The sequence below is a fragment of the Pituophis catenifer genome, unplaced genomic scaffold (genome assembly GCF_029215685.1).
Source record: "Pituophis catenifer annectens isolate HBS135680 unplaced genomic scaffold, rPitCat1.0.hap2 SCAF_1, whole genome shotgun sequence".
In the NCBI taxonomy this organism is placed as follows: domain Eukaryota; kingdom Metazoa; phylum Chordata; class Lepidosauria; order Squamata; family Colubridae; genus Pituophis; species Pituophis catenifer.
This window is the reverse complement of record NW_027256881.1, coordinates 17,116,859-17,140,953: the sequence shown is the minus strand read 5'-3', so window position 1 is coordinate 17,140,953 and position 24,095 is coordinate 17,116,859. Positions and strand designations below refer to the sequence as shown.

The following is a 24,095-nucleotide window of genomic DNA, read 5'->3' as shown; positions in this document are numbered from 1 at the left end:
AATTGCAGGCAGCTGGTGTTACTTAACAGTGCTTTAGTCTGCTGCGCCACCAAGGTTCTTAATTGGAAGGGACCTTGGAGGTCATCTAGTCCAACCTCCTGCTCATGCAGGAGCCTATGCTAGGGATTCAAACCACCAAACTGCTGACCTTTCTGATTGACAAACTCAGCATCTTAGCCACTGAGCCACCTAGCCAGGCTGTGAAGGCAACCAAATGTCTTTTTTCAATACATTTTGGCTTCAGTATAAACTACCCCTCAATTTCAGGGAGATATGGGATGCTTTCAGACAGTTGTCAAGCTTATCAATGAAAAGAGTAGATTATACAAATGTTATCTTTCCCACTACTTATGCCATCATATTGTCATGCTTAAAAATGTGTGAACCCTTTTCAATTCTCCACACAAGTGCTCAAACTAGATAAAGGGAACCCAGTTAAACAAATCAGTCAAAAACAGCTTCCCCCCCCTCATTCCACACAAAAAAGGTAAAAAGGGAAAGAAACATGAATGAATAGCCTGCAACTTTGCTCACCTAGTCATCCTGTGCTGAAGAGAAAAGGAAAACAGACAAAAAGTGTGTAGAAGTCCTACCTTAGCACTTGAGTACCACAGTTGCCCCGACACAAGTGATGTTGAGCTGGCCACGCCCTTCTGGACACACACACACACACACACACACACACACACACACACCGAGGTTAAACACAACCCTGATGCGGTTGATGAATTAGTGCTGATCATCTGTAGGTTTGACAAGTACCTGAAAATAAACACTGTCAGGATGCTTTAGGGACTGGGATACATTGGGGTGCTCGAGGTGCTGAGAATCCACAAAGAATAAATCATGAAATATATGCATTCTATTAAATGTCTTAATGAGATTTAATATCATTTTAATTACAATCAAATATATATTTTGCTGGCCCTGCCCTGTTTTTGGAATGCAACTCCCCTTATTCCATTAAAAGGACGAATAAAGCATTTGGTCCAGTAAAGGTTACACATTTCTGCTTCAAGCCACCCTTTTAAAAACTAGATATCTTCCAGATGTGCAAATTCCAGTTTTCCAAACCAACATATCCTTTTCCAAATTATCTGGAAGATTCACACATGCGTGAATGTGGGACAATGTAATGTGCTGTGAGAATAACCTTGAGGAAGGGGTGGGAAGAAGACCCACAGTCAAAATAACAATTAGATAAGAGAAATCTGAATCCAAAGCAAAAATGTAATTTGAAAAAAATGTCTCAGACTTAACCCTCCCTAGGTCTCGTTAGGATAAAGATGGGGGGGGGAGGCACAATCAGAATTGCAAGATTCGATTACTATAACCCTATCATAAAAGTAGTCTTAGTTTTCATAATGTTGGTGTTCAAGACTGGTCTGCCTCAAAGGGTTGACAACTAGGAATATAGGGCTGATCCAGCAGGACAACCAGGAATAGATTTGATGATATGTTGTGGAAAGAGGGACAAAATGGCCCCAAGAGTCGTCATGAATCTGATCAAATCAAACCAGATTGATAGTAGTTATTCAGCTGGCAGAAAAAGCAACAATCAACAGGCATAGATTTCTCTAGCAGTCTTTTTTTCTTTGCACAAATATCCAGCGATGTGGAACCCTAAGAATATGAAAGGTTTCTAGTCCTCAGTAGTACAAGTGAAGTATCTGTAATCAAGTTTCAGAAAGTGTTCAGGAAACAAAAGAAGTAGAAGCTAGGGTGTCCTTCCCCTACGATTCAACATATCATATACATAGCATATAGTTCTGCAGGTAATCCTTGACTGACATCCAGGTATACAGGTAATCCTTGATTTATGACCAGTTGTTTAGTGACCATTCGATGTTACAATGGATTTTCCCCCTTTGGGCTACTTAGAACCCAGATTCAAAGTTTTGATGGTTAGGCCCCCTCCACAGTCACGTGACTAAACTTCAGGCGCTTGGGCGACATGGCCACATTTATGGTCATTTGCAGCATCCCATGATCCTACGACCATTTTTATTATGGTTTTGCTGGCAACTGGCACTTACTTCCAATTTTCAGCAAAACTGTGCTCATTGTGACCCATTGATTCATTTAATGACAGCAGTGTTTGCGGCAAAAAGGGTCATCAAATCTGACTCGTTTTACAACCATTATGACTAACGACTGCAATGGGCAGGCTCCATTGCAGTCCTAGGTCGAGGACTACCTATATATCTTTGAAGTGTACCCTTCTCACAGAGATGGAGGTTGCTGGTTGCAAATTTTGAAGAACGATGGGATTTAAGCATATCAAAAGATTACAACTGTATATTCAGTTGTAATCACAGCCAGGTTTCCTTGTCATCCAAAGCGCCCATTATCTGTTCTGTCAGACTCAGTTGCACATGTTGTGTGGAGGGCAAGCTGTGCTCACATTTTGTGTTTCCAGCGCTCTCTTGTTTCACCGTAGCTGGGCCATTCTTAGTTTGGCATTTGGCCCTGTGGGCTTTTCTCTGGCCTTGGGTGCTAGCTGCTTTTCGGGCGTATCTGTATGCCACTGGTGTGGGGATCTTTGAAGGCTTCTTCTCAGGCCGGTGGTCTCTGCGTGGACGGATCTTGGGGCGTAGCTTGAGCTTGTAAAAGGACGGCACACGCTCTGGTTTTTTCAGAGTTCTCCTTGGTTTACTTCGCACAGTCTCTGCAATAACAGAACTTTCTGAAGGTTTGGGAGTTTCTTCACTCAGCAATGTTTGAGGGGTATCACCGTTCTCACTAACCTCTGTCCATCCTCCATTATTTGCATGGGGTGGCTTATCCTCCTTCGCTTCAGGCACTAAAGGGGTTTCATGTGGAATTTCTCTTTCTCCAAATATTTGTTTGGCCTGGCTTCCATTCAGCAAATATGAATTGATTGGAAAGGAAGAAGAGAGGTCAGTTCCCATGTGCTCCAGATGGAGGGCCATGGAAAGTTCTTCGATCACACTGTCATAATGGAGGCCTGCTGGATGCAACCTTGTGTCTCTTTCTGGCACATAAACGCCACTACGTGGAACGCCTCCATTACAAGTCAAGATCTTCTTGGTTCTTTGCAAAAGGGACAAAGAAGGAACGGATACTTTGGGAAGGTTACAACCTACCATTGTGGAGTTTGTCTCTGGGTCATTGTCCTTTCTAAACTCTTCCAACTGGTTCTCTCCAGGAAGATGGTTGTCCTCTGAATCTGCTTCCAACTCCTTGATATTGGACAAAATCTCCTCTTCCAAACTTCTATACAAAGCTTGTTCTTCAGCCATGTTAATAGGTAACGGTGTGTAGACACGTTCTCTTTCCACAGAGGGCTCTTCTTTTGTATCTCCAGGGCTCAACTGACAAGAAGTTCTCAGGATATTTTTTTGCCCCTGCAATGCCTGACTATCTTTTGTTTTCTCTTCCGAGTCCAAGGGATGGGCTCCAATCCCTAAGTGAGAAGGCAATGAACCCAAAGCTTCCATGCTGACCATCTTATTCTGTTCCTCTTTAGGACCCATCTCATCCCTGGGTATTCTTTTGCTGTTCAACTGAAGATATTTTTTGGCCAAGGCAGGATCAGGATCACTGTTCCTAAATAGTCCTTGATAAGCCTCATTCCTTCTAGGAGTCGGAGGCCTGCAGAAAAGTGAGCCAACATTTCCTGAGGTCCTTAAACAACTATCCTCTCTTTGAACCTGGGCTGGGTGTTTCGTTGGGGATGAAGAGAGCTGAGCTACTGAATCTTTCCTCCAATGATGTACAAGAGTCCCTTTCTGCTGTCTCTGTAAGTTTTCCATTGGGACCTTAACAGTTTGTTGGTAGGAGGTTTTAAAGTGCTCATCTGGGCTGGTAGAACATATCTGTGAACAATTATTCCCTGCTCGCTGGCTATTTCCTGCTGGCTGAAATGCCTCATCCCTTCGTATCGTTGTTCCCAGTGGTCCTGGTTTCTTCATTTCTGTTTTCAGATTCCCTGCTGCTGTCTCAATCCTACCAGGTTCTCTTCTGGACCTCGGACCAGAGAAATATTTCAAACCGTGTGAGATGTTCTCCACGCTCCCATTTTGCTGAGAAGACAATGAGACACGGAATGTCTCTCTCCCACTCCGTGTAGAAACCATCTGCTTGGATCCAAGCCTCTCTCCTGTACCTAGAAGTCTCTGGGATGGAGTTGCGGATCGTTCCCTCGCTCTGAAAAAGAAAAATGGTCCACAGCTATGAAACTGGGGAATAAGTATTGCATGTGTATACTGATATTACATACTGTACGCTATGATGATAGCAGAAGGAGAGGGAGGCCTCTTTGAGGAATGTTTTCAATAACTAGGAATGTCTTTGATTAATGTTTCTAGTTCTTTGAAGTAACAGAACATTATCCATGTCAGGGGTCTCCAACCTTGGCAACTTTAAGACTTGTGGACTTCAACTCCCAGAGTTCCTCAGCCAGCTTAGCTTAGCTAAGCTTAGCTAAGCTGGCTGAGGAACTCTGAGAGTTGAAGTCCACAAGTCTTAAAGTTGCCAAGGTTGGAGACCCCTGATCCATGTGGCATGTGGATTCTGATAAGAACTGATCTGTAGAAGATGAGCAGGGCAGAATCAAATGCATCATAGGTTTGGAATTGCTACACACCTACAAAAGTCCAGCCCCCTGTGAATTCCATTTACCCTTATTCCATTTACCCATTTACCCTTAACCCTAACCCTGGACATAAATTGTTTCAACTTCTACCCTCAACACAAGGGCTCTGCACACCAGAACAACAAAACACAAGGACAGTTTTCCCCCAAATGCCATCACTCTGCTAAACAACTAATTCCCACAACACTGTCAAATTAACTAATAAGACTGTATTACTATTCTTCTTCTCATCCTTACTAGTACCTATCTCTTTTCACTTGTGGCTATATCCATGTTAGATTATAGCCTTACAACTTACATTGTTTTTATTATTTCCTAGTATGATTTGATTGCTTATTAGTATCCTATGACTATCATTAAGTGTTGTATCTTATGATTCTTGACGAATATATTTTATTTTTTCACTGAGAACAGATGCACCAAAGACAAATTCCTTGTGTGTCCAATCACACTTGGCCAATAAAGAATTCTAGTCTAGTCTATTCTCTTATCTAGTGCCAATTTGGCTTGACTGCTAGTAGATCAGATTCTTGTGCACAGGTTGCATGTAATAAACCTTTTAGTGCTTTGACTTCAACTCTTTTCCCTGGTGATGTGCGCCGTTCAAACTGGCTGGAGATAAGGCCATCACAAAGATTTGAACTTTAGGATCTGTAACTCATTATGCCTCATTATAATGTGGAAAACACACCTCCTGAATATGACAATGAGCATTAATAGGATCACGCTAAGAATATTATGGGATGCTATGAAATGTTACATTACATATAAAGCTACTGAGCAGGCTTGCTAGATGGTAGATGAGTCAAATGATGCTAACCAATGAAAGAACACATTCCAAATCTTGAACTGTATATAAAGTGATTTTCTGCCTTCTTAAGGGACTCCTCACCTTGTATTTATGGAGGCCTCTCCTTACTTATGCATAAATAAAGAGGTATTAATCTACCTTTTTGACTCGGGCAAAAAGGCACACCAGGCTAATGAATCTTGAATATGACCTGGGGTGGCGCAGTGGTTAGAGTGCAGTACTGCAAGCTACTTCTGCTGACTGCCTGCAGTTTGGCAGTTCAAAGCTCACCAGGCTCAAGGTTGACTCATCCTTCCATCCTTCCAAGGTGGGTAAAATGAGGACCCAAATTGTTGGGGGCAATATGCTGATTCTGTAAACCACTTAGAGAGGGCTGTAAAGCACTGTAAAGCGGTATACAAGTCTAAATGCTATTGCTATCTTGTTGTTATTTACAGCCAACAAGGAGTGCATTGCTTTCTGTGTACTGCAACAGAACATCGGTCTGTCAAATCAGTTATGCCAACTGTGTACCCTAGAAAAGATTTTGATCACAGTTTTCATCATTCTTTGACAATGTGAGACTTTTAGTCCATCAGCAAAGGCTGACATCACTTAATGTTTCAGCTGGCATCAGTACTTCAGGTCTTACGCAGGAGACTTCTCCATCACTTGCTGCTCAGATTTCAATCCTTGTATTTGCAACTTTTCTAATATTAAAACCCACTCCCCTTAACAGTGGAAGCTCCTTTCTCTGCAAAATGATTTTTGCAGGAGGATTCAGATAATCAATCGTTGATATGCAAGAGACAAAAGGCAGCATATATTGCCAAGATTTTTCAAAGGGTAAAGTTATTACAAAAGTCATGATGATTGAGACAGAAGGTCTACACAGCCAAACACTTGGACACATCAATAGCTCTTAGGCTAACCTAGAGTGTTATGGTGAAAATATAGAAAAGGTGCCTTGTCAACCATCCCATTACTCCAGAGTTGGGTTTCAGCAGGTTCTGACCAGTTCTGGAGAACTGGTAGCAGAAATCTTGAGTAGTTCGGAGAACTAGTAGTAAAAATTCTGACTGGCCCCGCCCCCATCTATTCTCTGCCTCCCAAGTCCCAGCTGATCAGGAGGAAATGGGGATTTTGCAGTAACTTTCTGCTGGAGTGGGGAGGGAATGGAGATTTTACAGGACCCTTCCCCTGCCACGCCCACCAAGCCATGTCACGCCCACCAAGCCACACCCACAAACCGGTAGTAAAAAAATTTGAAACCCACCACTGCATTACTCCAATACCTCCAGTCAATTTTAGAAATTTGCTCAGAACTAAAAAACCATTTTGGAAACAAATTCTGTGGATATCTTCTATTACCTTATTGAAGGGGCTTTCCTGGGTTCTGAATGATCCCGGGATGTCTCTGGTCCTTCATTTTTCTTGCTGCCACCATTATTTGAGGATGCTTGAACTTTCTTACACCCAGAACCTAAACTGTGAGGCTGATAGGAGCTCCACTCTACTGGGGGCAATGGACTTTGGCATCTGCTCACAATTAAGGCAGGCTGAGACTTATTACAGCTGTCTTTCCTGGGTGTTAAACGGGCTGTGATCTCATGCTGAACCTGAGTAGCCTGCATCTTCTGAGGACTGGCCATCTTCAAGGCCTGCTTGTGAGCTGCGGAAAAAGCAGTAACAACAAAGTCTTTAGCATATCAACGCCTGGAGCCGTGTAGAACTTTTGGCACTAAGATTTCTGGGATTCTAGGGTCCTATGTCAGGCCAAGGAGTTAATTAACCCAGTTATCTCTTTCCTGCTGTTGCCAGTTTTCAGGAAACTCATAAACACGGTGGCACATAATCCCATTTTAATTCCACAAAGACTCTATTACCAAAGCAATGGGTAGGAAATATGACTATTTTTGGTCATTTTTTGGTTTCAAAGCAACAGTCAGAAACTATACTGCTGGGATATAACAACCTTTACTTTTGTAGAAGGATGGAGGCTGGAAAGCAAGAGAGAAGCCATTTTGAATTCTCACTCTCGTTGTATTTTAACAACCCACTGAATTAATGTGTTGGGTACCATACAGATTTAGACAATGGCCTCGGTGATGCAGCGGACTGAAGTGCTGTTAAGTGCTAGCATTTAGCTGCCAGCTGCCTGCAATTAGTGCAAGTTCGAATCTCACCAGGCTCAAGGTTTACTTAGCCTTCCATTCTTTCGAGGTAGGTAAATTAAGGACCTGGATTGTGGGGGCAATAAGTCAACTTTGTATAGAACAACACCGCTTGGGGGGTGGGGGCCAAAAGCCCTAATAACCAGGTATATACAAAAAAGTATGCAAGCTATTGCTATAATGCATTGTAAGCCGCCCTGAGTCTACAGAGAAGGGCGGCATATAAATTGGACTAATAAATAAATAAATAAATAAATAAATAAATAAATAAATAAATAAATAAATAAATAAATAAATAAATAAATAAATAAATAAATAAATAAATGGATTTGTACAGATTAAGCATTGTGCAAATATAGCCTGTAGATGTTTTCAAAGGAACCTATTTAAAGTAAAAGGGATCAGGATGGAAAGTTGAAGATATTTGCAATGCAGAATTGCTGGGTGGGATGGGATGGGGTCTAAACTGGCTTATTTGTACTCAAAGTAAGGCTATGGACTGTGAAAATCTGGATAACCACTAGATAGCAAAATAGTTTTCTGTATCTTTGCTGCCACCTAGTGGTCATGACATTAGTTACAGTACAAATACAGTAAAGGTAAAGGTTCCCCTTGCACATATGTGCTAGTCCTTCCCAACTCTAGGGGGCGATGCTCATCTCCATTTCAAAGCCGAAGAACCAGCGCTGTCCAAAGATGTCTCCATGGTCATGTGGCTGGCATGACTAAATGCCAAAAATGCACGGAACTCTGTTACCTTCCCACCAAAGGTGGTCCCTATTTTTCTACTTGCATTTTTTACATGCTTTCGAACTGCTAGGTTGTCAGAAGCTGGGACAAGGAACGGGAGCCGAACCGGTAGCATTTCACCCCTGCGTCCACGCATGTGCTGGGCTTCCCACACATGCACCCGGCCTCAAAAATGTGCCTAAATAGGAAGGCATAGAGCCGGGGCGGGTTGGCGGGTCCACCCGTGATTTCCGCTACCGGTTCGGGTGAACCAGTCCGAACCAGCTGAATACCACCTCTGATAGAGTAACTCCTCCTGCTTCAGTTATTTCCGTTCGGTTCAAAGCAGCTTCCACTTTCTCTTTCTGTAGATTCCCTTTCCGTTCATTCTCTTGGGAAATTAATCTATATTTCTAATACATCTTCATATTTTCTCTTCCAGCAGACGTTCTAATTTCATTCCAGTTTCTTTGAACTGTTTTTCTTTTCTTCCATGTTCATTTTTTCTTGAATTTTGACACCAATCAAATAATGGACCCTCTAATTCAGAATTTCTCATTGCCTTATATCCTTCACCAATTCTCTTAATCTTTATTAAGAGACTTTGCTTCAATCCCCTATTTGAAAGCCCCTGTTTCTAACCAGGCATTCTCCGGTCACGATTCTCATTCGTTCCTGGGACTTCCAAAGGCCCAATCATTTTTTTTCTGCAGTCTTTCCTCTCATGTCAACTAACAAGATAGTGTTTCCCTTGGGATTACATTACATTCATTCAGAACGGCTTTTCTCCAAACTCATCACGATATTAATTTTTAAAAATCCTATTTTCATAAATTGCACAGTAATCTAAACGAACATGACTGTATGCTTTCTGACATACAACTTAGCCTTTTCTGTCTCAATAAACCTCATTTTCAGTCACTGCCTATTATCAACTCTGTGAGATCATACATTAGCCAGAATGGCTTCCAGTTTCATAGACACACAACACATCCTTTTGTTCTTCTTTCATTTCATTCAGGCTTTTTACCATTTATTCCTTTTACATGCCAAGTTGTACTGTATGTCAAAATTAGGATGGGCCCATAGATATCGACCTCCAAAGCTCACCATGATGTTAGTCAATTGAGACTTTCTCATCATGCTTTTAGTATAATTGAAAAGGCCTGAACTAGGTCACTAACCTTTTGTTAAGGAAAACACTAGTCAATTTGGCCATATTTAACAGCCACAATTTACAACTGGTAGCTTAGCAACCATTTCAATTTCCAACAGTCTTACTTGGAGGGTACTTATGACCCAGATTCCAAGTTCCAACTACAGTATTAGGGCTCCCTGCAGTCACAGGACTGCACTTCAGGTGCTCGGCAATTAGGAACACCTGTGGCCATTATTCGTAGTATCCTGTTGTCATATGATCGTATTTTATGAAGTTCTGTTGAAAACCAGCACTCTCGTTTTTGGCAAAACCATGCCCATAGTGATCCATTGGTTCCTTTAACAACTCTGGAGTTCACTTAGTGACGACAGATTTGCTTACAGGATGCCACCAAAAAAAAAATCATGAAATTGGATCGGTCATATTTTACAACCATCATGAGTTATAACCAGTGGTGAAATCCAATTTTTTTTACTACCAGTTCTGTGGGCGTGGCATGGTGGGCATGGTGTGGCTTGGTGGGCGTGGCTTGGTGGGCATGGCAGAGGAAGGATACTGCAAAATCCCCATTCCCACCCCACTCTGTGGCCAGCCAGAGGTGGTATTTGCCAGTTCTCCAAACTACTCAAAATTTCTGCTACCGGTTCCGCAGAACCTGTCAGAACCTGCTGGATTTCACCCCTGGTTATAACCATAATGGGCAGGCTCCATTACAGTAGTAACTCAAGATGTCCCAAAGATCCTTTTTCAGGAGGCAACTAGACTTCCTTGCCTTTTTCTTTGAAGATGTTTTGCTTCTCATCCAAGAAGCTTCTTCAGCTCTGACAGGATCTGACAGGTGAGGAATAGGAGGATTTATATTCCTTATAATTTATATAATTTATATTCCATATGTCTACCAGCTGTCTGCAAGAAATATAAATCCTTCCATTCCCCACCATCCTGGCAGAACTGAAGAAGCTTCTTGGATGAGAAGTGAAATGTCTTCAAAAGAAAAAACAAGTTCAGTTGCCTCCTAAAAAAGCACCTTTGGGACAACCATGACCTGGATGACTGAGAATCTCTACAGACTTTTACTAACTCAAGGATTATCTGATGCCATAATTGCAACCAGAGCAGTGGTGAAATCCCCCCTCGTTCACTACTGGTTTGCCCGAACCGGTGCAAACCTGTAGCATTTCACCACTGAACCAGATTTATAACCCAAGCATACTCACGTGATTCTATGCAAGTAGGATCTCTAAATCTAGAGATTGTCTTGCCTCATGCCAGCTACCCTGTTTCCCCTAAAATAAGACATCCCCTGATAATAAGCCCAATCAGGCTTTTGAGTGCATGTGTTAAAATAAGCCCTCCCCTGAAAATAAGCCCTCACCGAAAATATTTAAACACATTCGCAGCCGGTCCCTGCCATTTCCTCTGGTTAGGGTTAGGGAGACAGAGCTGGAAATCAGGTAAGATGACAAGAGGAGCCCCTTCCTGCTCCACGTGCCCCAAAATAATAAGACCTCTCCAAAAATAAGGCCAAGCACTTATTTCGGGGTTCAAAAAAATATAAGACAGGGTCTTATTTTCGGGGAATCACGATAGAAGATATCTGCAGTACACGGATGCACTTTTAAAATAGAGAAATGTCATAAGAAGAGGCATCCTATCTTTTTTGCAGAGCAGAGATACTATTTCTGGATTTTAAAAAAAGTCAGATATGATTGATGGATGCCATTCTTGGAGTCTAAACTTAGAATGGCAAGCAAAGTCATACTTTACACTAAAAAGGAATAGAAATGGACTCACAGAGTGAAGTACACCGGCATGGGTCATGCTTATCCAAGTAATGTTCCAAGGTGTCCCAGCCACCACCTACTCGGACCATCACATGGTTCCGCAGGATCTAGACCAACCAAAAACACGTGTAAGCAAAAATCACCCCTTCTGTAATATCAGACGCCAGCTTAGCCATCCTCAGCTTTTTGAAGAGTGCCACACCCACCTATTGTTCTTTAAAACAAAAGCTCACCCCCCTTGGATTGGGACCTCCCTTTGCACATTCTTCCTGGAAGCCCTGGTTTTCTACTTTCCATTACCCAAATAATTGACTAAGCAAACAGCTGAGTCCTTTGGTTAATAACACACCGTTAATTGATTAAACAGGATTGCTGGAGGGAGTGGGAATAGACTTGAATTCCAGCCCACCCATCCCGCCAATTAATTGATAGGATTGGCTGACATCACAATCCCTTGGTGGAAGTTCTTTCTCCATGGTTGGGAAGGGAGCGTCCATATTTGAGCTGCAAACATCCAAGTCACCATTAGCGAGTTAGAAATTTCAAATTAGTCTTAGCTGCCATCTAATTGCACATGGCACAATGTAGCACTGAGCCCAAAATAGCCTCCTGAGAGACTTGCATGCAAATGGATATCCTATTCAGTCACGTTCTTTGAATCCACAGAAGGATAATTTCCAAAACACCTCAAATGTAGAGACTACAGGTAGTCCTCGATTTACAACAGTTCATTTAGTGAAACTTCAAAGTTTCGATGGCGTTCAAAAATGTGACTTATGACTATTTTTCACAGTTATGACCTGTATAGCAACCCCGTGATCATGTGACCAAAATTCAGATGCTTGGCAACTGGTTCATACTTATGACTGTTACTGTGTCCCAAGGTCACGTGATCACCTTATGCAAACTTTGGACAAGCCAAATCACCAAAAAGCAAAAAAAACATCCATTGGAGAAACTGGGTTTGCTTAAAGACCATATGAATCATTTAACAACCATGGTGATTTAATAATCGCTGCAAAAATTGAGTGAAATTCATGATTGCAACCACTTATGACAGAAATTCCAGGCACTAATTTTGGTTATAAGACAAGGACAACCTATACAGCTCAACATTCAAGTTTCAACATTCAACTTTCAAGGCAGATGCATCTCTGAATATCTCCCTCATTTTTAATTATTTTTCAAGTGCATCAGAAGCTCTTTGACTGTTGAAGGCACTGAGAAATCCGGTAAAGAAATATCTCTGAAATGATGAGCCACGGAGTCACCGGTTGTCTATTGTGGCCTTAAAAGTGAGATAAATTCATCTGCTTGCTACATTTGTAGTGGAACTCTCAAGTTCAGAAGTAAATTTATCTCTGAATACCAGTAACCAGAGGAAGATTTTCTTGATCCTGCCCTGTTTCCTAAAGATGTTTAATTGAGTGCTATGAAAACAGGGTGCTGAGCTAGTTGATCCTTTGACCTCTACCAATATGACTGGAACTCTTTGATGTGGAAATGTGATTTATGCATGAATTAATACATTTACTAACTCAAGAGTAGTACAGTTGAACGTCTAAAACATAATTACCTTTCGAGCCTACTCTTTGTTGCTCGGTGATGCTGCAAAGAATAAGGATAAGAGGAACACACTATATAATAGCAGTAGAGGGGGGAAAAGATAATTGTAAGGAATGAAACCAACAGATAAGAGATAGAGGAAAGGCAGAATGACTTTGATGGAGATTTAAAAAAACTGCTTTGGCTGAAGAGGCATTAAGAGTTGTTAACCTAATCTTGCGTAGCTTCTTCTCTGGTAATGTTGTACTACTAACTAGAGGATACAAAACATTTGCTAGACCAATTCTTGAATACAGCTCATCTGTCTGGAACCCGCACTGATATCGGACATAAGTACAATTGAGAGAGTCCAGAGATATTTTACGAGAAGAGTCCTCCATTCCTCTAACCGTAATAAAATACCTTATGCTGGCGGATCACAACAGGTGGAGCCTGTTCCTAGTGTACGCATGCGAACAGCTGCCAGAAGGCAAGAGCTGCTGAAGAAAAAAGGACAACTCAGGAGTAAGGCCAGAAGATGATTGGCCCCTCCCATAAGGCTTAAAAGAGCAGCAATGAGCAGTTGGGTTCTTTCATAATCATAAGTTTATATGTCAAGCATATATAAGGTAACAGGTAGAAGTATGAACATAATTTGAATACATGAAAAGAGTAAGTAATGCCTTTTGTTTTGGACTAAGCTGAGAATGAATTAATTCTCAGCTGTTTTAATAAAATAAGTTTGTTGAATTGTGTTTGGTAATCACTACTTGGGCCTTGGTCACAACACTGCCCACTCGCCCAGATGTCATCACGGACACTCTGCGCATGCACAGAAGGTTCTACGCATGTACAGAAGTGCCACACATGCACTCACAGTTCCAAACCAGTAGCAAAAGTAAGTGGAACCCACTACTGGTAAGCATGGCTTCAGCTGAAGTTGTTTTGCAGGTTGACAGCAAGCAGAGGGCTCATTGGGAAAAAGGTAGAAAGGACGAATGTAAAAACAACAGAAGAACAGTTTCTTAAGCATATTGGGAAAGCACTTAGCATAATTCCGCTGGGCAGGTTATGAGAAGTGACAATAAGGAAAATTTAGGAAGGCAAGTGGGGTTTTATGCTGTCAAGAGGTTTTGCATTTGCAGTAGAAGAAGACTGCTGAGTGCATTAAGATGGTGGTGTAAGGTGAAAGCAAAACATTTGTGAGAATAAAAGTACGAATGGAGAGATACAATAGATTTAGTTATATTTCCTTTTCTTATTTCGTGCCTTTCATTTCCTTGGCTTGCTAATTCTTTTCAGTGATCTACATAACCGATGCATGCTTTGAAAAGAAATCATGTGTTGGGTGTGGATGTGGATGACAGCAAGTGAAGCAGAGCTGTCCTCAGACCTCGGTCAAAAAAGTCAAGAGGGCAGTCATGATTGAAGCCGCACCTTTTAAAATGTATCTCGTAGATTGAAGGCAAAGCTTTGACCACCAATGTCACCATCTTGAATGTCTATGGAGGTTCTCAGTCATCCAGGTGATGGTTGTCATGAAGGTGCTTTATCCAAAAGGCAATTGGATTTTCTTTGTTTGTTTGTTTTCTCCATCCAAGAAGCTTTTTCAGTTCTGTGGAATTGGAAGGATTTATGTTCCTTGCAGTCATCTGGTTGTAAGTGCTCTGGGGTGGGCTCTACTTACCTCCACTACTGGTTCGCAACGGAAGCACCTGAGCTTCTGCACTTGTGGTGATCATTCATGATGACGTCCGGGTGGGTGGGCAGAGCCTCCCACTGCCGTTACTACCAGTTTGCAAGAACCGGACTGAACCAGGAACAACCCACCACTGAAGTGCTCTCTCTGAGAATCATTGAGGCCATTTGGGGATTTATCTGTGCTTTCAGGATCACTTAAATCAGGGTGCAAACGGGTATGGAATGTTCTTGAAACTGCTGAAAGTTCCAGTCAGTCAGAACTGAAGAAGCTTCTTGGATGAGAGGCAAAACATCTTCAAGGAAAAAACAAAAAAGTCCAAGTGCCTTTTGAAAAAAGCATCTTGGTCACCATCTTGACTTTTTTGACCCTACCCGGTGAACACCTCTGTATTGAAGGATACGTCTAGGTTGCTTTCATTTTGGAAATGCTAGTTGTTTTTTTCTCAGCACAATGGACAGACTGGAGTCTCAAGGTTTGTTTGTTCATGAAAGGAGGTTGCTATTGGCACCAGGCAGATCTTTACTCCTAAGAGCTCAACATGTGATGTTCTGTAAAATTCTTGCTTCCTGAAAGGTAATGTTTAAGCTTGACTCACCCTAACAAATATGAGAGTGTTGGAATCACCGATGCGATACTTTCCCTCTGAGACTTTGACCATAGAGAACTGAACTGGACAGGTGCACCGGCTTACAAGGTGCTGAACCTTCAGGGAAAGCAGAAGAAAGGGGAAAAAAATCATAAAGATCTTAATAATGAAAGGCATCAGGTAAACCTGCCTTGAAGTTGGAAAACCCCACCAGAACTATAATTTTAAAGGAAAAAAAAAAGACTTTGCGTTGTTTACATAATTACCCACTGAACCCTATTACCCAATTAAGTCAAATTATGAGTGTACAGGTAGTCCTTACCAGGGGTGGGCTTCAAAAATTTTAGCAAGGACTTCTCTGCCTGGTTGCTGGGTGGGTGTTGCCATGGTGGGCGTGGCCTAGCATTTTTGCCCTCCCCGGGTTCCAGAGGCTTTCCTCAAGCCTCCAGGAGGACAAAAATGGCCTCCCCAGGCTCCAGAGGCCCTCTGGAGGCCAGAAACGGGGCCGTTTCCAGCCTTCCTGAAATTCCAGTATACCTGTTCCCCCCCCCCTCCCAAGCCTCTGTGTGTGCTCTGCACTGAAACACCATTCACAACATCATGTAAATGCCTAAGCACTGGGAATAAAAAAAATCTCACCCAGCAGCTTGTGCTTATTCAGATGTAATGCCAGAAGGAAAAAATGAGTCCTTAATGCATTTCTAAGGCAGAGTGGGAACTAAGTAGAATCAAGAGCCACTTATTTGAGATGGGTAGTATAGAAATGTGATGAATGAATGAATGAATGAATGAATGAATGAATGATTGAATGAACAAAACGAATCTGAATCCTATCAGGCAACATCACCTAAGCATGTAACCCTGTGGGAGCTTTCTGGATGGGCAGTTACTTCTGGAGATGGACAATCCTCAATTACAAGTGTTGTGACATACAAAAGAAATTGTCTTTATTATGGTCATAAGTCAATGACTATCTATATAAATCCAGCCTTGGTGTGTTTAGATTGCCAGAGTGTAACTGAGAAAGGGCAATTATGTCTGTATTACTGAAACCAAAATAAGCCAAAGGTGTTGCAGAATATTTAAAATAATAGCAGAGCAAATAATAATATACTGTGTTTCCCCGAAAATAAGACCCTGTGTTATATTTTTTTGAACCCTGAAATAAGCGCTTGGCCTTATTGCCATGCACTCAAAAGCCCGATTGGGCTTATTATCAGGGGAGGTCTTATTTTGGGGAAAACAGGGTAATGGGTTTGCACTGAAATGTTTTCCTGGGGAAAAATCTGCTCAGTTAACTATTAGGGAACTTTTGCAGTTGATCGAAATGTTTTAAGTGATTAATAATAATTATATGCCACCTGACTCCCAGTAAATCCTTGTGGTCTTTCATTCACCAGCCAACGAGGTCTGACTCCTTGTTGCACGGACTTTTAAATAGGGAGCTCGTCACTAGACCCCATTTGAAAATGTCAGCTGGATCCATGCCTTCTATGAGAGACAATGAAATGATCAATTAAAATATAATCCTAGGAGTTATTACTAGGCTTCTCCACAAATTCCAGTTTCATAGGTGGAGGATTTTGAGGGATAAAAAAAAAACTATGAACCCAAAGGATACTGACATTGGAGGCAGTGTGGAGAAAGTGTTTAGTGGCACTAATAAACCTTCTGCCCTTGATCCTCTGGAGTTTGCCTTTAAGTTTAAACATCCTAGCTTTCACATATAACTTGTGTCTAAAGGTAAAGTTAAAGGTTCCCCTCGCACATATGTGCTAGTTGTTCCTGACTCTAGAGGGCGGTGTTCATCTCCGTTTCAAAGCCAAAGAGCCAGCGCTGTCCAAAGGCGTCTCTGTGGTCATGTGGCCGGCATGAATAAATGGCAAAAGCCCATGGAACGTTGTTACCTTTCCACCAAAGGTGGTCCCTATTTTTCTACTTGCATTTTTCACGTGCTTTCGAACTGTTCGTACCATCTGGTCCAGATTCTTGAAGTTAGGAGGTTCCCTCTTCGGCCGGGGAAGAAGCGTTTCATCCGGTGGCAGGTTCATGTCTTCACGGATCTCGTCCTCAATGGCTTCCTCCATTTGGATGAGGACAGGAGCGCTCATGCCAAAACGAGACGCCCGCCGGGCTACTTCCAGAAGACACAAGACAAAGTTCTTCTCGTTCTTGCGCAAGACCAGGTCCTCCGTCTCAAACATCAGGACCTCTGAAAGACAACAGAGAGGCCGAACTCAGCGAGGAGAAGAAAGGAGAATTGCTATAAGATGCTCTCAGAGCAGAGATGGAAACCCAGGAAAGTTGAGTGAGAAACAAAACGACTCAATGGATTTGCTTTGGTTGCAGGGCCTTGGGGGGGGGGGGTTCAAGTGATCAATATTTGCCACCTTCCCAACCGGCTCACAGCAACCAAAGTCAATGGAGGAAGCTGGATTTGCTTAATGACTGCATGATTCACTTAACAATCGCAGTGATTTGCTTAACAACCATGGCAGAATAAGATTGTAAATCAGGCACAACTTGCTTTAACAACTGCCTAGCTTAGCAATGGAAATTCCGGTCCCAACGGTGGTCATAAGTCAAGGACTAACCTGTATGTTACTGCCCCAAACATCTTTTCTAGAATCCAATCCCAATGTACTGATTCTTAGAATTATTCATTTATTTATTGTGTATCATATTAGAATTATTTGGTTTCATTGAATTGGAGCAAAAGATTAATTTTACGATAAGTGTATGGTAAAAATACAAGGGATGTACCTAGTGGTGGGATTTAGCTGGTTCAGGCTGGTTCAGGTGAATCAGTTGTTAAATTGCTGATTGCCCCTCCCCTCCCCTCCCTGCCCTGCCCCTTCCAGGAGTCCCCATGTGCCCTGTTTTGGCTCCCAGGAAGTACAGGGAGGCCTACTAGGCCCAAAACGGGGCATGGGGAGTGCAGTGTGGGCCCTCCACAGCCCATTTTTGTTCCTAGGAGGCTGCAGGGAGGCTTACTAGGCCCAAAATGGGGCACGGGGGGGGGGGGGGGCGCACCTGCCATGGCCTGTTTTTGCTCCCAGTGGGTGCAGGAGGCTGAGTGCTGCCTGTCACACCCCTGGCCACGCCCACCATTGCCACGGCCACCCAGTGGTCATTAGGCCAGAGAACTGGTTGTTAAATTATTTGAATCCCACCACTGGATGTGCCCAAAAGAATGCTCAGGGAGGCATGCATAGAATTAAACATAATAATAATAACTTATTAACCTAAACCGTCCGCTTGCAAGCCATTCTTCTACTGAAGAAGAATGAGGCTCTTTGCCATTCTTCTGAATTAAATATTAACAAAATCCACATCATGTCTTCCATCTAACAGGCTATTGCAGATGTTGCTCTGCGTATGAAGCCCCCTTTTAAAAACAAAATAAAAAAAACCCTGATATCAATGGCAAGCAGATTAAAAAAAAAGGCTCTTCTGGAGCTGAACCAAAGAGAAAGCCCCTACATGACTTACCCACTTTGAATGTTGTGTTCTGACTGCTAATGTAGCTTTTCCCCTTCAGTTATTATCTACAATACATTGATTGGATAACAGCTACCATCCTTTGCAGCCAGCATGTTTTCCCCACTTTTGTGAATCATAGATGTTGCTGCCCAGATCATCCGATGGATACAAAGTCCAAGGAAGATTATGTATGCATTTATATATTTTTTTCGATGGGTTTTTTTTTATTGTTTTACTGTTTTTAAAAAAATAAAAATTGATTTAACTTTTGGGGTGGTAAGCTGACCTGAGTCTGGTTGAGATAGGCAGCCATAGAAAATAAATAAATAAATAAATAAATAAATAAATAAATAAATAAATAAATAAATAAATAAATAAATAAATAAATAAATAAGCAAGCAAGCAAGCAAACAAACAAACAAACAAACAAACAGATAAATAAACAAGAAGCAAGCAAATAAGTAAGTAAGTAAGCAAGCAAATAAATAAATAAATAAATAAGCAAGTAAGCAAGCAAATAAGTAAGTAAGCAAGCAAGCAAATAAATAAATAAATAAATAAGCAAACAAGCAAGCAAATAAATAAGCAAGCAAGCAAGCAAATAAGTAAGTAAGCAAGCAAGCAAATAAATAAATAAGCAAACAAGCAAGCAAATAAATAAGTAAGCAAGCAAGCAAATAAGTAAGCAAGCAAGCAAATAAATAAATAAGCAAACAAGCAAGCAAATAAATAAGTAAGCAAGCAAGCAAATAAATAAATAAATAAATAAGCAAGTAAGCAAGCAAATAAGTAAGCAAGCAAGCAAATAAATAAATAAATAAATAAGCAAACAAGCAAGCAAATAAATAAGTAAGCAAGCAAGCAAATAAGTAAGTAAGCAAGCAAGCAAATAAATAAATAAATAAGCAAACAACCAAGCAAATAAATAAGTAAGCAAGCAAGCAAATAAGTAAGTAAGCAAGCAAGCAAATAAATAAATAAGCAAACAAGCAAGCAAATAAATAAGTAAGCAAGCAAGCAAATAAGTAAGTAAGCAAGCAAGCAAATAAATAAATAAATAAATAAGCAAACAAGCAAGCAAATAAATAAGTAAGCAAGCAAGCAAATAAGTAAGTAAGCAAGCAAGCAAATAAATAAATAAATAAGCAAACAACCAAGCAAATAAATAAGTAAGCAAGCAAGCAAATAAGTAAGTAAGCAAGCAAGCAAATAAATAAATAAATAAGCAAACAAGCAAGCAAGCAAATAAGTAAGTAAGCAAGCAAATAAGTAAGTAAGCAAGCAAGCAAATAAATAAATAAATAAATAAGCAAACAAGCAAGCAAATAAATAAATAAATAAATAAGCAAGCAAGCAAATAAGTAAGTAAGCAAGCAAGCAAATAAGTAAGTAAGCAAGCAAGCAAATAAATAAATAAATAAGCAAACAAGCAAGCAAATAAATAAATAAATAAATAAGCAAGCAAGCAAATAAGTAAGTAAGCAAGCAAGCAAACAAACAAACAAAAAACAAACAAACAAACAAACAAACAAAATGTTTATGATTCTAGTTGAGATCTATTTGCCTCCTGTTGTCAGGGCTCTGATGAATGCCCTAATTAACTCTGACACCTCTGATGGCCAAGAGGTTTTTGACAACTCAGCAGGCTTTTCTCATGGTAGTTTTCAACCATTTGGTACAGGTAGTCCTCGACCTAACAACAGTTCACTTAGTGACTGTTCAAAGTTACAGCGGCACTGAAAAAAGTGACTTATGACAATTTTTCACACTTATGACCATTGCAGCCTTCCCAGGGTCACATGATTTACACTCGGCTGCTTGACAATTGACTCACATTTATGATGTTTGCACTATCCCAGGGTCATGTGATCACTTTTTTGCAACCTTCTAATAAGCAAAGTCAACGGGGAAACCAGATTCACTTAACAACCATGTTACTAATTTAACCACAGCAGTGATTCGCTTAACCAATGTGGCAAGAAAATTCATAAAATGGGGCAAAATTAACTTAACAAATTTCTAACTTAGCAACATAAATTTTGAGCCGTGTTGTGGTCATAAGTTGAGGGCTATCTGTATTATTCACAGATTCTGAATCTGGGGGCTCCACATAACTATGACTGTTATAGCTTTGACTCCTGTATTGTCCTCCATGAATTGTTCTAAGTCCTGGATAAATCTGTCCAGTAGACTAGTGAGAGAGAGCCAATGGAAATTGTTTTTTTCCTATTTTTCTTCTAAAGCATAGCAATTAAAGTATTGAAGCGGGAAAGAGATGATAGATGGATGATTTTTCTTTTCTGTTGTTCTGAGTTGTTTTTCCTTCTCTCTCTCTCTCTTCTCCTTTTTCTTTTTTCTTTTTTTTAAGTAGGTGATATGATTAGAAGTTAGATAAGAAAGAAAGAAAGTCTTTAACAAAGGGTGATGTGATTAAAAGCTAAAATAAGTGATAGAAATAAGAAAAGGAGGATATTAGTTTATACATTTTTATATCATAAATAACAAGAGAAAATGTGGAATAATTGAACAATGATAGTCTATAACTTAATATAAGTATGTGTTATTATTAGAAATATATAAGCGGATTGAATATAAGGATTATGATTAACTTGATTAGTTTTATTTGTATTAGAATGTATGACACCCAGGTGCCACACTGTTCACACAATGATTTTATATATATATATATGTGTGTGTGTGTGTGTGTGTGTGTATAGTTAATATTTCGGGTTTCTTCCCGTGTAATTGTGGATATATCCCTAAAAGGGTAGAAGCAACGTTTCGACAGAATCCCATCTGCCATCATCAGGCTTATGTCAGCAGTCTTTTGCACTAACTGCCGTTGGTGTTTCAAATCTGATGCTGGTATTCTGGGATGGCTCCACCTTTTCATTCTGATTGGTTGGGAGTCCCAGTATGTGTCTATTGCAGTTAGTGCAAAAGACTGCTGACATAAGCCTGATGATGGCAGATGGGATTCTGTCGAAACGTCACTTCTACCCTTTTAGGGATATAGCCACAATTACATGGGAAGAAACCCGAAATATTAAATATACACACATACATACCCGTGAAAACTTACATATATATATATAAAAGGAAATGGTGAAAGAGCCAAAACGTCTCCAAATTCATGCTAAACAATGACAAAATGAAAGAACAGTTGCAAAAAAAGGCAAATTGCCTTCCTATTCAGGTGTATATGTGATGGAAAGTGAAGATCTTAGGATCCAGCCTTTAAATGCCTTAGAATGCTCCACTTTTCTCATTATTTCTTCCTAACAGGAAATGTATGTGACACAAATAAGAAAGAGATCAGGGCTTCCGTTACATGATGGTGGCCAACATCTTGACTCTTTCTCCTTCGGGATTGCAACTCACACAATTGTCCACCTGCTTGGCATGAAAAACATTTTTAAAAATGTCTTTTAAAAAAACCCACCTGAAACCACCATATAAAGTATGGTGAGAAACACAAGAAATCAACAGTTTGACACCAAAACAATACACATTAAAAATATATCATTCTATTAAAATGGGGGGAGCAAGGTTCCAAACATTTCATCCCCTCTACTTTGTCAAAGGGAAAAAATGCAACAGAGGAAGCAGAGACAGCTAAAACACAATACAGGTAAAAATTCCACACAATTTAAACATTGCTCCCTTTAAAATTTACTCTTTCAGCTCTTCTAGCTTCTACCTGCACTTAAACTATGTGTGAACTGACTTTCTAAATCTCCATTCTTGAAGATTTACATTATATCTACAACTTAAGGAGGGTTAATTTCTGATTAAAAAATCCACAGGTGTTATCCTGAACTGCAAACACTGCTCTTTCTGATGGCAACAACCAATTTAATAAGGAACCAACAATGGAAGTGCATTATAAGGGTGAAAGGCCAAGGAAGGGAATTAGACTGTGAGGATGTTATTTCTCTTTTCATTAATTTGAGTAAGTGTAGCCAAATTTCCAGAACAAATCTGAGGACAGAGGAACACTAGGAATTCAATCATCTTCTGTGTTTCTTTTCTAGCAGAATGAGAGATATGTGCATGCCAAGCAATGTTCTAAATAAATTGAGTTTGGATTTTAGAAAGATATGGATAACAATTGAATGGATGATCGACAAATCGATAGAAAAGACAAAACACAAGGAATGAAAAACGAAAATCAAGAAAGGAAAGCAAAAAGTATTCACATTTTAATCATTCAAACAATTTGCTTTTAGCAATGCTGTCTTATAGCACTGCGCAGTATATCAATTCAAATCTGTGTACCTTTAATATCCATCTCTTTTCGGCACCACTGAATAAAGTTGGACACATTGTCTCGAGCTTGGAAGGTGCCCGGCTGAGCAAAATCATTACAGGTTACACCATATATAGGAAGTTGGAGTTTTTTGACCAAACTTGGATATTCCTGGTTGAGGTCTCTGGCTACCTGGGTGATGTTGTTAGCGTGATGACAGAGAAGGACGCCTGTTTCCAGGACATCCAGAAAAGATCGCACATCAATGCTGACATCATAGAGTTCCTTAAGCCATTCTGCCAAGTCCTCCTTCATGGCATACAAGTATTGTTCGCTAGTCTTGTAAGGGCGAATGCTTCGCACACTGGCTTCCTGAATCCCTGACATCTTCCTGGCAGAATCCCTGATGGAGCTTTGCCTGTAATCCGCTGAGCTGTTTTTAGAGTTCTAGCCGTTTTCTTCTTGTTCAACCCATCACTAGAAGTATGTCCAACCATTTATAGCATTTAAGGACCCACCTCATTAATCTTTTTAAAGACGAGGTTTACATACCCATCTCCCACTCCTATCCTGTCCTTCACAGGATTTCACAGAATCAGGAAAGACCCAGGTAGGTAGATCCTCCTTATGCTCTTCTGAGAGATCGTCTCAAGATTATCTCCATCTCAGCATTTTGGTGTCTTCATGCGATCAGCGACTTTAGAAGGAGGCTACTTGCTTGAACCCTTGCTTTCCTCTTAAACCAGACATCTCAGCTATTCTACAATTTTAAGCACATAAGGGGATTTTTTAGAATTTTGGGAGCAGGATCTAGAAAAGGAAGAATCTCCTAGCGTGCCATGATCAGTGTTTTCCTGTGTTTCCACTTTGAAGATCTCTTCTCCTTGGTGACAGCAGCTCTCTACAAAACACTCCCTGTTAACCCTGATAGATCAAATGTCGCTTTGCTTCAGCTGGAACAAACACTCTCTATGAATGTGGGGAGGAGGGGGAAAATGACTCTTGGAAACACGAGTAAAAGGAGTTATCAGTTGATTGACATTCTTGCTTTCTGATTGATTCATAAGAGACAGGCACACATTTACACCTCAACCAGCCCAGCATTATTGTGTTTGCAAAAAACAGTACAGGTGACATCTATTGTTTTCTTCTTGAATTTTCCAAGCAATAGCTTGGCAATGGCATACTTGGAAGGGTGGCAAACATCTAAGACCTTCTTGGTTTCCAACACACATCCCATTTGTAGGGTAGGGATAGAAAATTTTGTATCCAAATG

General features: G+C 40.7%; 1 protein-coding gene across 1 annotated transcript; it reads right to left on the bottom strand.

The window, feature by feature from the left end:
- Positions 1-2,312: 2,312 nt before the first annotated feature.
- GAS2L2 (growth arrest specific 2 like 2) lies at positions 2,313-23,206 on the bottom strand. Its single transcript, XM_070946073.1, has 6 exons — positions 22,849-23,206; positions 17,061-17,299; positions 15,097-15,204; positions 11,265-11,361; positions 6,780-7,080; positions 2,313-4,170 (listed from the first exon to the last, which is right to left on the bottom strand). Exons 1-6 carry the CDS (start codon positions 23,204-23,206, stop codon positions 2,313-2,315), a joined length of 2,961 nt encoding a protein of 986 aa, XP_070802174.1.
- Positions 23,207-24,095: the final 889 nt, after the last annotated feature.

What these genes read in the sequence shown, in the direction of transcription:
- GAS2L2 (XM_070946073.1), bottom strand. Translation starts at nt 23,206, where the DNA reads ATGTCAGGGATTCAGGAAGCCAGTGTGCGAAGCATTCGCCCTTACAAG. An exon ending in AAAAGAGATGGATATTAAAG is followed by an intron (nt 17,300 to 22,848) that starts GTACACAGATTT and finishes GTTGTCTTTCAG; the next exon opens with AGGTCCTGATGTTTGAGACG. An exon ending in AGGAAAGCCCCTTCAATAAG is followed by an intron (nt 4,171 to 6,779) that starts GTAATAGAAGAT and finishes TTTCTTTTTCAG; the next exon opens with AGCGAGGGAACGATCCGCAA.